General features: G+C 46.3%; 1 protein-coding gene across 9 annotated transcripts in view; it reads left to right on the top strand.

Annotated features, from left to right (window-relative positions):
* Positions 1-407: 407 nt before the first annotated feature.
* EPHA5 (EPH receptor A5) overlaps positions 408-14754 on the top strand; it is a gene marked incomplete at its 5' end in the record, with an annotated part of 261432 nt that continues 247085 nt past the window's right edge. For 6 of the 9 annotated variants that reach the window (XM_081883884.1, XM_081883885.1, XM_081883886.1 and 3 more), the window contains one exon: positions 409-508. In XM_081883884.1, coding sequence (XP_081740010.1) covers positions 409-508 — 100 coding nt within the window. Of the gene's footprint in view, positions 509-1995; positions 2015-14754 lie in introns of those variants that run through there. The other 3 variants (XM_081883879.1, XM_081883880.1, XM_081883882.1) reach the window with 2 other exon arrangements.

Genomic DNA, 14754 nt, shown 5'->3' on the forward strand with positions numbered 1-14754 from the left:
TCAGAAGAGAGGACCCTCTGGCAGCTCCACCTTTTTGGCGATGCTAGCGAGGGGGAGGGGGGCCATCAAGGAAAGGGGAGGAGCCAGGGGCGGAGCTAAGCGCGCCGCCCCTGCCCCCGCCGCCGCGCTGGTGGCTGCGCGCAGCAGCAGCACCAAGGCGAAGCAGGAGCTCGGAGTTTCGGGCGCGCTGCTGGAGACGCGCCGCCGGGGCTTCCCAACACCGTCGCCATCCTCGCTCGCTACCGGGACGGAGGACGAGGGGGAGCGGCTGCAGGGCCAGACGCCGAGCCGAGGAGGTTCCGCAGCGTCTCGGGCGAGGAGGAGAAGGCGGAGGAGGGCGACGACCCGGCTGAGGGCAGCCGCCGACGCAGCAGCCCGCGCGCGGAGCCCATCCCGGGCGGAGCGAGGATGCTGCGCGCCCGCCCGCCGCAGCCGCCGCCTCTGGCGGTGCTGCTGCCGCTGCTCCTCCTGCCCGGCGGGACGCTCCGGAGCGCGGCCGGCAGTCAAGGTGAGCGCGCCGGGCGAGGGATCGGGAGGGCGCCGGGCGTAGCGGGGCATGGGGGCGCGAGAGAGAGCGCTTGCTTGCCGGGGCGCCAGTGACCCTTTTCTGGCGGCCCGTATCGGGCTTCGCGGGGCTTCGGAGGCGCAGTCCATCCAGCTGCCCGGATGGGAAGGATGAAAATAAAAAAGGCAGCAACGTTGGTTCTTCTCTTCCAGCCCGTCTTCTCAGGGCTGAGGAGAGGGCTTTGGGGCTCGTGCGGCAGAGTTCGTGATAGAATGGGAGAGTTGGAAGGGTCCACGAGGGTCATCTAGTCCAGCCTCCCAACGCGGGGGTCGAACCCACGACCCTGAGATTAAGATTCTTATGCCCTTCCGATCTGGGGGTTGTGCCCACGATCTCCGCCGTATCAGACAGGCGCCGGGAGGCAATGCACTCTGCACCTGCTCAAGGGCGCCCTGGCCGTAGGTTTGGCACACCTTCCCGGGTTTGTTGCGGATGCCAATCTGTAAGATCATTTCAGTAGCTGCTTCTCTCTACTTCGCTTTTCTCTGCCCGCCCCCCGCCGCCCCCAGTTGCCCTCTCATCCTCCCGACTGGTAGCTGTGGTGCTTTTTTCTGGGGGGGACGGACGCAGGGGGACGCATAGCCCTAAACATTTTGTGAATCTAAGTTTGGCCTCACTGAGGGGCAGCATTTCAATAGGAGTAGGAAAATGAGAGTACCCCTAAACATTTTTTTTAGGGGGGGAAAACCTTTGGGTAGAGGGGTGAATAGGAGCAGCACCTTTTGCGGGGGAAAGAACTTGCCTGGCTCCTGTTACATCCAGGAAGAAATCTCCCCAGCGAAGGTTTTCCCCATTGATTTTTTTCCCCGAGACCAGGAAAATATTCACCTGCTTTTAATGCCTACATGTTTGGCTGATGTTGATACTGAAGCAGAGGAGCAAATAAATAAATAAATAAATAAAAATTGACAAAAGGAGTTTTTTAAAAAAACCTAGAGGTAAAAGTGTGGGCAATTTTTTCCTGATCTTTCACTGCAAGTGTGTGAGTGAAGATTTGTTTGCATTTTAGTCTAAACAACTTCTGGTTATACATACAGTATAAGGGGTGGTAGCTGTTTTGCAGAATACAAGGGCCTTCTGAATACGACTCACACTGGTAGCTGAGGGTCCAGAAAGAACCATTTTCACAGAATTGCAAGGGATCCCTAAGGGTCATCTAGACCAACCCCCTTCGACACAGGAATCTCAGCTAAATCATACATGATTTCAGCATCTTCCCATGATTGTGGTGGCCACCGCAGGCTTAGGAGACTTTGCTTCAGTGGGCTGTTCAATACCGTTTTTGTCTTATTTGGGCTGGCAGGATCACATTGTGAAGAAGATTCAGTGTGTAGAGCTATGGAGATGGGTCTTCTGGAGTGCAGGGGATTAGTCTGGGGGAAGAAGAGCTTCCCCTCAGATTCTGTGGGGCTAGGATGAGCAAAGAAAAACCCACCATCCAGCAAGCAGGTTGTCCGCCTGTCCCTTCCCAAGGCATATGTCTGCGTCGGTGGCAGTAGCTGGCAGGTCTTATTCCTAGCTCTTATCAACTGAACACCCCCCCTATATTTTTTTTAATATAATTTTATAAAATTATAAATTGGTGGTGCCTTTAGAATTCCTGCATTTGAGTTGGTTGAAGGGTATGGGAACGGCTTGGACAGTATGCATTTAGATGGAAAAATAACTCCAAAGTGACTTATTTGTAGAGCTACTTTGTGTGTATGAAAGCCAGTTCATTCTGCTCACTTGTCTTGAGCTGTATGAAGTCTGTATAAAAAGGTGCTTATAAATGACCTCCCCTATTTTTATAGCATTTCCCCCCTCCAAATTATAGTATGGCGAGCTTAAGTTATAAGACTCAGATGCCATTTTTGCATGTGTTGGGTCAAAGGTGTGAGGGGGGGGAGCAGAAACTCCTCAGCGAGGGGTGAGGAAAGCCAGTTCTTCCTGTCGCCAAAGAGAAGTGGGATTTCATATCTCTTTCAGTTGCTTTCATAACTCCTGGGATGATAGCCTTTGTCATGCAATGAAATCAAGATACAGTGAGATCTGATGAGAGTGTTTGTTTGTGCTCGGAAGAGGACAGTAAATGAGCAATTTTGCAACAGGAAAGCCAGATGCTTTTGGAAGATTATTGGCATCTAATAGTTCTTTTATTTTGAAGCCAACGCATAACAAGGTTTGTCGCTAGATGAGGATTGGTCTTGTTATCTTGCGTGGTTTGATAGTCAAAGCTTACTGGCAATGCCTCTATGTGATGTGAACTGAGAGAAAGGTTTCCTGACTATCACCCAGAAGAAAATGATTTGTCAAAACAAAACAAAACCTTCTTTATAGGTGTAATCCCACCCCCCACGGAAAAGCCTAAATTGTGGGGTCTGCAACAAACTGCTGCAGTATTTCTGTCAGCCATTCTCTCTCAGCAGGACATTTCCTTTCTGTGGCTACTGAAGATGTTTAGCCTTCACTGCCCCAGGTTTCAAGACTGTCATTTTGCAAACCTCTGGGATATCTCCTCCACCCTACAGTTGCCCTTTTTTTGGCTGCAATGCTGTCGACACCAAACGCATGAGTTTGCTGTTTGAATAAGTTATTGTAACACATGAATACTTGTGCATGGGGTGTTAGCCTCAATAATTAGAATAACTGTGTCTATAGCTATATTGATGTTTGATTGAACTGTTTGATCTGCCCTTCATGGAATAATATTTCTGTGCTGAATGCTATCATCTGGATGACGGGATGGAGGACATTAGACATTTCTAACACAAAGGCATTTTACCTTGCTCACCCCCCCAAACCCCATGATCTGCACTGATATGGTAATGAGAGGCTGGTGGATTTGGGGCTTGGAAAATGTTCACAAGCATCTTACATAGGAGAATGGGTGTGAAATCTGCTGGGAGCCCTTTCTTTGTGGGAGAAATCTCCTAAGCCAGGTCTCCATTGGTGATCATATAGATAGATGGGATCAGTTCAGAAATAAACCCAAACGGTGGTATGTGCTAATTATACTTTGCAACCTAAGGCCAAGGGACACGGGTGGCGCTGTGGGTTAAACCACAGAGCCTAGGACTTGCCGATCAGAAGGTCGGCGGTTCGAATCTCCGCAACGGGGTGAGCTCCCGTTGCTCGGCCCCTGCTCCTGCCAACCTAGCAGTTCAAAAGCACGTCAAAGTGCAAGTAGATAAATAGGTACCGCTCCTGCAGGAAGGTAAACAGTGTTTCCGTGTTCTGCTCTGGTTGGCCAGAAGCGGCTTAGTCATGCCGGCCACTTGACCCAGAAGCTGTACGCCGGCTCCCTCGGCCAGTAAAGTGAGATGAGCACCACAACCGCAGAGTCGGCCACAACTGGACCTAATGGTCAGGGGTCCCTTTACCTTTAACCTAAGGCCACCATGGTTAGGATCACCCCTATTTAGCACTTGTCTCTAGACATAGTGACCTATAGAGATGGATCAGTAGCATGGCTACAGTTTGTCAAAGCATATGTTACACCAAAGTGCATTTAACACATATTGTGGCTTTTTATTTGCTAGATGACCACAAGCCACAGTTTGCCAATGCACTGCCATGCCATATCATGGTTTGGCTTCCTCAACCATGGTGTGGCACGATTTCTGAATTAAGTCCTAGACTGACAGAGTTTCCTGATGGGCAATTAGGTGTATTTGTAAATACAGTATACTGTATGTGTGTGTTTTCAAAAAGTTGGCACTCTCAGAAAGATGGATTGAGGAAGGCAAAATATAGCTAGGAAGTGAATTTATTTATACCTTGGCAGAGATCAGTTGATGCTATAATTTTGTTCTGTGCGGCATCTTTTAGTGAGGGGCCTGGGTGTCTTTCTGCTTAGATGGAAAGCATGGGTTTATTCCCTTAGGAAAACAGTTTCTGACTGGAAAGTACTCAGTCAAAAAGCCCAGAGTTGTGTGCACAGTGCTGACTGAAAATTTCAGCTCTGGGAGAGAGTCTGTTTTCCCAGATCCATCTTTTGGGGCAGTGTATCTTGAAACTCTTAACTTTGAGATGTGTGGGAAGCCTTTTCAGTTATGCCCTCCTAATATTTCATTAGCATGGCAAAATGAAATTAACCCTAGTCACATCCTACAAAGTCAACATACGCGCTGCAGGAACGACTGACTTTGTGGAACTGAGCAGGTTATTGGCTTGAAACTGCATAGCCAAATTTGGAAGAGGACGGGGGGGTGGGGACGGTTGGAAAATAACCAATGAATTACGCAGTCAGATACAGGATTGTTGCACCTTGTCTACTTGGCTGTTTCCGTTCACCCTCTGTTCCTGCCCTTTTAAGAGGGACATGGCATTAGAAGTGAACCAGGGTTTTATTCGCTAATGGCCAGTTGGTACCATTTGGAAGTTTATTTGTAAACAGGCATTATTTGACAAATGCTTTGCACAGCAGGGGGTGCCTTGGCCAATTATGACCAAACAACACTGTCTGTGGAAGTGGCTCGCCTTGCAGAGAGCCAGCCACCATTCATTGCGACAATAGTCACTAATGTCCTTTTTCTAGGGTCCTTGAAAGTTCAGCTCCCCGAAGCGTAGCTGTACTCCTTCCAACATGTGGAATAGAACTGAGGATCACTTGAGCTGGTTCTGCAGGCTGATGGAAAAAGCTTAAACTACCCCCCCTCCACTTTTATAACCAGTGTCAGGGTTTTTTTTTAAAAAAAAGAAGATTATGGGCCCAATCAAGATTTCATTGATTTCAGCGAGTTGGCATATTCTTAACTCTCCCCCATTAAAATGAACGAGTCTTGAAACTATTAAAGAATCTTGCTGTATAATTCAAATAGACTTTTTTATTTTTATGAAGTTTAATTTTCCGGCAAAGATCTTTAATCGCTTGGCTTTGTAAGGGCACTGGTCTCCCCCTCCCACCCCCGCTTTTCTTTGAGAGCTAATAATTGGAATTTTCTGTGGCCTTGTAACAAATATTATATCGCTGTTACATCTGAGTGAATGTTAGAGGATTTGGTTCTGGATAGAGAGATTTCTAAAAGTTAACCTGCCTGCTCTTCAGAATTATGAGTGGATCAGCAGTGATACTTTAAAGCAGCTAAGTTGAAAAGCACTCGTCAAGATCTCCAGAAAGCAACGCAAGGCTGAAATAGGTTTTTGATTAGCACTCTAATGACATCACTGCTATACTTTACTGGTCAAGACCTAGCTCTTTTTTAAAATAGGTACTTGCTGCTCAGTTGTGCTGCTAAGGCAGGCACCCCCAAACTCAGCCCTCCAGATGTTTTGGGGCTACAACTCCCATCATCCCTAGCTAACAGGACCGGTGGTCAAGGATGATGGGAATTGTAGTCCCAGAACATCTGGAGGGCCGAGTTTGGTGATGCGTGTGCTAAGGGTATTACGGTTTTAGCTCAGCACTGTTTGTTTAATTGCATGTATTGTAACTTGTAGGCTACAATCCTGCGTTCACTTACTTGGGAGGAAGTCCTTTGGAACTCAGTGAATTCCCCACCCCCGGTAGCCACATATAGGATTGCACTGTTAGCGTGCCATTTTATGTGCACCAAATAACATGTACAAGCAGCACTTGAAAGCCATAAAGTCATGAAATATTATAAATAGTAAATAATAAGCTCCATCTCCGAGAAGCTCTGTTTCACGTATTGCTTTGCCAAGTAGTTTTCATTCCCTTTCTTCAAAAAATAAATAATAATAATAAAAAGCAGGTGTGGGGATCAAGCTGTTACTTGAACTTCAGCTGAAGAATTGTGCTGTAAATGTTCGTACAGGTGTTTTCATAGTGCGCTCAAGGCAGATGTTGTATCATAGTGGTTCCATTTATGGTTCAGGCCCAGCAATGGTTCTCAAAGGGTGTGGCAAGTGTGGCAGGAAGATTCAAAGACAATCAAAGAAACAGTCAAAGAAACAGTGTAATATAGTCCAGCGCAGTTTCAAAATAACTTTTGTTTTGACGCACAACCGGAAACAGTATCAATACCTCTCTTCAAGAGCATTGGCTACTCTTCTACAGTTCTCCACAACAAATGGTTGTGAACAGGGGTTTTCAACTCTGACAAATATGAAAGATCAGAAAAGAGCAAGTCTTCTTTGTGTTGATGAGGAGAGGAGAGTTTGCCTGTCTCAAATTAGACCCAATATCAATGAGATTACAGTGGTACCTTGGGTTAAGAACTTAATTCTTTCTGGAGGTCTGTTCTTAACCTGAAACTGTTCTTAACCTGAAGCACCACTTTAGCTAAAGGGGCCTCCTGCTGCTGCTGCACTGCCGCCGCACGATTTCTCATCCTGTTCTCATCCTGAGGTAAAGTTCTTAACCCGAGGTACTATTTCTGGGTTAGCGGAGTCTGTAACCTGAAGCGTCTGTAACCTGAAGCGTCTGTAACCCAAGGTACCATTGTACTGGGGAAAAGCAAGCTCACACCACTCATTGAGTTTGTATACATACTTAAAGTACATATGTAAGAGGCTCATTTATCATTATCTTTTGGGAATGATTTATGTTCTAATGCAGCTGCATTGTTTTATACTTTCTGATCATATTATAAAGTAGCTGTGTTCTGTGTTATAAATCAAGCACTGCTAGAAGTTGTTTCTTTTTGTTTTCCAATGTATTTTTTATCATTTTTTTTTAAAAAAAACCTGGTGTGGTGAGAGCAAGTTTTTATTCTCTGTGGCCCATAGGAAAAAAAAGATTAGAGAATCCACTGGTTTAGAGAATCAGAAACAATGTGTGTTTGTGGCATCCCATCCCTCCTTCGCAGTTTCCCTTCTCTATTTCCTGTTTAGCATTTACCATACTTTATCATGACAACTATGGCAGCTTTGGAAAGGTGATTTTCTCACAACTGACCTTGTCTGAAGAAGTGTGCATGCACACAAAAGCTTATACCCAGAACAAACTTAGTTGGTCTCTAAGGTGCTACTGTGCAATTTTTAAATTCTATTTACCGTATTTTTCGCTCTATAAGACGCACCAGACCATAAGACACACCTAGTTTTTGGAGGAGGAAAACAAGAAAAAAAATATTCTGAATCTCAGAAGCCAGAAGAGCAAGAGGGATAGCTGCACAGTGAAAGCAGCAATCCTTCTTTCTGTTCTGGCTTCTGGGATAGCTGCGCAGCATGCATTTGCTCCATAAGACACACACACATTTTCCCCTACTTTTTAGGAGGGAAAAAGTGAGTCTTATAGAGCAAAAAATACAGTATTTATTTCGACTTGTCAAGGAGAGATAGAGTTAAACATTGTCTCCTCACCCCCCCCCAGGGTCCTGGAGCCCTTTAAGGCTTCTCCATGGTTGCTATTAACATAACAAAAATGTGCATGTTAATTGCATTTCTGCAATTAATGCCCCATCTAGTTTGGCCTTTAGTCAAGGTTGTAAAGTTGCAATTGAACTTGTTCTTGTTTTGTCCTTTTCTGGAAAAGGAAACCATGGAGATGTGCAGAGTAAATGCAATCCCTGCATAGTTTGGATCTTCCTTAGTGCTATCTTTTAGTCTCCAGTTGACAAAAGAGGGAGCACTAGAATACAAGATTCTATTTTCTCCATGCTTTTCTCTCTAATGAATACCCAATGTGGAGGCTAAGAAGATTGGGAGACAATAAAATTAAGGGAAAAAATTGCACTTAATGTAGCTTTCCCTATAAGTTTTATTTATCTTTTTTTCCACTGTTAGCTATATATATGTAGCATATATATAGCATATACATATATGTGTAGCAACAAAATAATTTGTTGGTTATTATTTTGAAACTGCCATCTGAGCATAATCACAAGAAAGTAAGCCATGAAACTCAGTGGGATTCACTTCTCAGTAAATGTGTTTAGCGTTGAGCGTTCTTTTTTTAATAAAAAAAAATCTAAGATTGAAATGTATGTTAATCAGGCAACTTGTAGGAGAAATAACTGCTGACAACAGCATCCTTTTAAAAAACTAATAAGTGTGTGTGAGAGAGATAAAAGTGATTCCCAGATATAATTATACAGTGTAAATTTGGAGAAATTAAATCTAAGGCTGATGAACCTAATTGTCTTGATGATTTGAGAAGAACAGGCGCTCATATTAAGTCACTTGTTCCCACATTCTTAGAATGTGGGTTTTACTTTTTATATGCATGATTTAAAGAGAAGGAAGGTGGACAGACCAATAGAGTTTGTGAGATGGAGCCATGCTAGGGATATCCTTCTGACAATTGACTTGCATGGAGAGTGTGCTGTCATGATAGACACAGCATTATTTCATCAATCATGCATATTGTTGCATCAATGCATTAAATTAATTAGGTGTGTCCGTATGTGAAGTCCCTATAAGTAGACTACAAATCTGCTTTAACCTTCTGTCAGTAAGGTCAAATGTATTCTGTTGGCACATCATGCAATTTCTTACTTTCTTTCTTTCTTTTAAAAAATTGATTCCCCCCCATCTTAAATACTGTAATAGCTGGAATACCAAGTAATCTGAATATCAGCATGCTAAAACAATTTTTTTTTAAATTATGGTGTTGGAAGAGAGTCTTGAGAGTCCCATGGACTGCAAGAAGATCAAACCTATCCATTCTGAAGGAAATCCGCTCTGAGTGCTCACTGGAAGGACAGATCCTGAAGCTGAGGCTCCAATACTTTGGTCACCTCATGAGAAGAGAAGACTCCCTGGAAAAGACCCTGTTGTTGGGTATGATGGAGGGTACAAGGAGAAGGAGACAACAGAGGACAAGATGGTTGGACAGTGTTCTTGAAGCTACAAACATGAGTCTGACTAAACTGCGGGAGGCAGTAGAAGACAGAAGTGCCTGGCATGCTCTGGTCCACGGGGTCACGAAGAGTCGGACACGACTAAACGACTAAACAACAACAACAAGCATGGCATCTAAATAATATTTTGGATGGAAGATCCAAGAAGAGAAAGCTTCCTTGTTTGGATGAGGAGAATTTGTTTGTCTCAAATAAAATAAATGAGATAGCCCAGAAAAAGCAAGCGCACACCTCTCGTTGGGTTTGTGTACCTACTTAAGGTACATTCAGGTGGCAGCCATTTTAACTGGGTCCTTTTGGACCTGGGAGAAGGCAAAGTGGGGCAGAATGTGCTTATACGCTGACGCATGCAGGTGCCGGGAATGGAACATCCATGCAAAATGATTGCTTCCTGTATGTAAGAGGCTCATTCATCATTAGTGACAATTTCCAGGGTTTGTGGCTGGATTCTGCAGAGTAGCCTTGCAGAATCAGTGTGTAAGACCTTTTCAAAGAAGCGCACGCCTTTGTTTTCCCAGGTGACACGATTCCTCAAGAGAAAGAGGAAGGAAACGGTGAGCTTTTGGAAAGTGAACAATTGTTTCCATTGCATGGATGGAACTTTCAGCATTTTCCACGTGTTGTAATTGTGACTTCTACCAAGGCGTCGTCTCTTGGGGGAAAGGGCTTCTGTAAAGCTTCCTTTTGCTTTGCACAAAGGCCCTAATCTGTTCCAAGCAAGAGAGCACCTTGGTTACAAACGGCATGTGCTCATTTTTAAGAGAGAGGGAGCTGAGCCAGTGTGGTGTAGTGGTTAAGAGCGGTGGACTCGTAATCTGGTGAACCAGGTTCGCTTCCCCGCTCCTCCACATGCAGCTGCTGGGTGACCTTGGGCTAGTCACACTTCGCTGAAGTGTCTCAGCCTCAATCACCTCACAGAGGGTTTGTTGTGGGGGAGGAAGGGAAAGGAGAATGTTAGCCGCTTTGAGACTCCTTCGGGTAGTGATAAATTGGGATATCAAATCCAAACTCCTCCTCTCCTCCTCCTCCTTCCTCCCTCCACAAATGCAAGAACAGGTCACTTCACCCAGGGCACAAATTGACCTTGCTTGCACTTCTGAAATAAAACTTCTGAATTAAGTGAATTGGTATATTTTGGCTTGCATTGTTTGTTTTCAGGGTTTTTATAGTAGCAGGAGTTTTTCTTGGAAGGATGGGATTTGTACAGAGAAGCAAAGGCTAGGCTTGAAGGTTAGTCTAGTTGACCAGGGCACAGGTGGAGGGCAGTGGGTGCGGGCCGCCCCGGGCGTCACAACTGAGGGGGGTGACAAAATGCCAGGCAGCACTCACCGCGGGGCCTGCAGTGTGTCTGAGCTTGGGTGCACGCAGGCTCTGCGCTGCCCAAACAGTCCACCCCCTGCCTCTCCCCTAGCTGTAGGGCGGCTGAGTGGGAGGAGGCAGGCAGACTCTGGAGGCCCCGTGGTGTGCCCTGCCCCAATGGGTGGCTTGCCTCGCCCTCACCCTGCCCCTATGGGCATCACCCCAGGGGAGCAAGCGGCTTCCTCTGCTGCTGAACCAGGGTGCTAATTCTTGCTGAAAAGGTTAAAGTAAAGGTAAAGGGACCCCTGACCATTAGGTCCAGTCATGACCAACTCTGGGGTTGTGGCACTCATCTCGCTTTATTGGCTGAGAGAGCTGGCGTACCGGGTCATGTGGCCAGCATGACTAAGCCGCTTCTGGCGAACCAGAGAGGCACACGGAAACGACGTTTACCTTCCCGCCGGAGCGGTACCTATTTAACTACTTGCACTTTGACGTGCTTTCAAACTGCTAGGTTGGCAGGAGCATGGACCGAGCAACGGGAGCTCACCCCGTCGTGGGGATTCGAACCGCCAACCTTCTGATCGGCAAGCCCTAGGCTCTGTGGTTTAACTCACAGCGCCACCCGGATAGCTCAAATTTCTTTAACTGAAGCAACAGAAGTATTCAGGCAGTTTTGTTGCCTGTAGTTGAGCTTTCTCTGTGTCACTCTTCTCTCCCACCTTATCTAGTTTAATAGTATGCATGACATATTTTGTTAATTGCATTCTTTAAAAAATGCATATCGGGGTATTGGATTACCCAAACTTCTAGCGAAATGCTTTTCTAGTAGAATTGCATCCATTTCAAAATGCAGAGGAGTTCTTTTCTCTTTCCGCTGCCCTCCTTACCCAATTAGGTATTGATTAATAAGGCTGGGTCAAAGTTGCAAAATGGCACAATGCAGCTTGCTGTCTGTTTGCCACTGCAGGAAAACTCTTCCTGTTCTGTGTGCTTGAGCCTTTGTTCTGGTGGCCTCCTACATGCATAAACAGTGTTAGCATCACATCATAAGTGCCTGTGCTTCCTCACCTGGTCTTAAAGGGATAGTGGCTCTTTAAAACAGGAGCTATAGCAGTTGTTCTTTTTAGCATTAGAGTAGAATGGAATAAGTGGGACGCGGGTGGCGCTGTGGTTTAAACCACAGAGCCTAGGACTTGCCGATCAGAAGGTCGGCGGTTCGAATCCCCGCGACGGGGTAAGCTCCCGTTGCTCGGTCCCTCTCCTGCCTACCTAGCAGTTTGAAGACATGTCAAAGTGCAAGTAGATAAATAGGTACCACTCCGGCAGGAAGGTAAACGGCATTTCCGTGCGCTGTTCTGGTTTGGCCGAGCTGTTCTGGTTTGGCCGAGCCAAAATGCAGGCCTTCTTTCCAGGAAGTCTTTTGCCCTCTGCCCAAATTTTCCCAATTTAGCAATTGTGTGCGCGCGTCTGTGTGTGCTTAAAGAGGTGAAAATTTTGACCTCCTTTTCAAAATGTAGGCAGTTCACAGCCCAAGCCTTCAGTTTTGCTCTAGACCTGGCATTTATCTGGTGACATCAGGCACACATGAGGCCCTACAAGTCTTTGTGCATCTCCAGTGACAGAGGTGGGTACTTGGAGCAGGTCAGCAATAATTCACATGGCTTCAGTGAAGTTAACAGCCCAGGAGGCCAGGCCTAGAGCAACTCTTCCTAGAAGATCTTGCACCAAAGAGGCAGCTGTGGGGACTTGAAGGTCCTTGCTTTCCCACAGCTCCCTAAGTCTCCTTCTCCCCATGGTTCCTTCCCAAGCAGTCTGATGCTCCACATCATCTTTGCTCCACCATCTCCATACCTCTTCAGGTTCTGGGGGACCAGGGGAGAGTAACTTGTAGCAGAAGGGAGACCCCCCTGGCTTCTTCAACAGCTTGCCTCATCTCTGCCTCTTGGCTTCCGCTTCTACCTCTGCCTCTGGAGTTCTGTCTGCCACAGACTCTTCCTGCTCACTGAACCCTGTTGCCTCTTTTGACACCTCCTCCTCCCAGTCTGCTCCCTCTTCTTCTTCTGACCACTCAACGTCATCCCACCACTAATCCCCTGGCTCTGAGTCTTTCCCCTTGGGGGTTCCCTAGCTGGTACCTCCCTCCAATACTCTGCACCCAGCCAGTCCATGGCCAGATGTGAATCTAGGTCCTCATTTGCACCCATCTTTTGTGTACCAGATTCCAGTTGGGAGGACCCAGTTCACCTCTGGAGAGGTGCAGACTTTGTGGAAGCTTGAAGGCTCCCTTGCATGTCTAGCTTGGCTGGGCATCATGGAACTGAACCAGTATCAAGTGAGGTTATAGCTTGGTGCAGAAATAGACTTTGCCCCAGACCTGGGAGGCTTTTCACTTTTTCAAACAGAGAGCAGCATCTTTAGCATCCTGCAAATGCTGCTTGTTAAGGAAGGAGTATGTCGGTCCCCTCCAAGAGAGAATTGTTTCTCGTTTCATTTTGGGAGCTCATTCCATTGTACACATTTTCTTCTTCTGATGGTGTGTTGAGCATCAAGGCTATTTATAACCAATTTCCTTCCATAGCTGGCTTTCTGTAGCACCTAAATAGATTCATCCTAATATAAAATCTCCTTTTCTTTCATGCAAATAATTAATAAAGTATTTGCTCCATACAGTGCCGTTTTGATTTCTTGTGGGGGTTTCACCTGTCTTTTGCTTTTTGATTTCCTAGATCACTGAATCCGTCTCTTGGTTTCAGGAGTGGTTTGGATTTACAGCTTTGCAGAATTACTTAACACAACAGGGAGAACGGCAGGGAAACAAGTAATTGCTGTGGAGCAATGAAATCAATAAGGATTTACGAGGGGAGAAAAGTTTTGACTTCTAATGATGAAGGGGCTTGAACGCTTTGGTAGAGCAGAGAGGTCTGGGCAAGATGGTCTTCTGGGACAGCATTGCAGCTCTGTTGTCACCCTCAACTTGGGCTTCTAGCCAGAGCAGGTACTTGCTGCATGAACACTTCACTGCAGGGGCTGCCAGAATGATTCCCTGCAGATGTTGCTGCAACTCTCAGCATCCCTGACCATTCACCATGCAGGTGGGGGCTGATGAGAGATGAATAACATCTGGATGACACCACAAGGACTATATTCCAGACTTCCTCAAACTTGGCCTTCCAGATGTTTTTGGTCTACAACTCCCATGATCCCTAGCTAGTAGGACCAGTGGTCAGGGATGATGGGAATTGTAGTCTCAAAACATCTGGAGGGCTGAATTGGAGGAAGCCTGCTATACCCACCCATTACTATGTTGTAATGTGTTCTTCCGTGCTGGTTGAGTCTCGGATTCCCTGCCATGACTGGGAGAGAGGGCAAAGGGTACCTGTTATCTCTGGAAACAGAATATGCCCAGGCTGATGGCTAGATGTGAGTGAGGATGAGTAATAGAATTGTTGCCAGCAGTATGCTGATGACCACGGCTCTACTTCTCCTTTACATCTGCAGGGAAGCTGGCCCATTGTCTTGTCTCGGTAATGGACCAGATGAGAGCCAACAAACTTGAAACTCAATCCAGATTAGACAGAGGCTGGATGGATGGATGGGAGGTGGCCTGCTCTTGATGGGGTTACATTGCTTCTGAAGGAGCGGGTACACAGCTTGGGGGTATTTATGGGTTCATATCTGTCCCTTGAGGCTCAGACAGCACAGATTGCCTTCTATCAGCTTTGGCTGATGGCTCAGCTGTGCCCATGTCTGGACAGGGATAGCCTGTTCTCTATGCTCTGGTAATCACTAGGTTAGATTACTGCAATGTGTTATATATAGGTCTGCTTCTGAAGACAGTTTGGAAACTTCAGCTAAAGTGGAATTCAGCGGCTGGGTAAGATGGCTTGAGCATATTACACCGAATCCTGGCCCTGACTGCACTGGCTGCTGATTAGTTTCTGGATCCAATTCAAAATGCTTGTTTTGACTTGTAAAGCCTTAAATGGCTCAGGACTGCAATAAGCCACAAACCTACCTCCACTCTGCAATCATCATTTGAGGCCCTTCTTTGTGAGCCCCGTCCATGAGAGGTCCAGAGGGTGACAACGCGAGAATGGGCCTTTTTAGTGGTGGTGCTCAATTTGTGGACTGCTCCCCCAT

The sequence above is a fragment of the Podarcis melisellensis genome (assembly GCF_964234715.1).
Source record: "Podarcis melisellensis genome assembly, chromosome: 13".
NCBI classification, from domain to species: Eukaryota; Metazoa; Chordata; class Lepidosauria; order Squamata; family Lacertidae; genus Podarcis; species Podarcis melisellensis.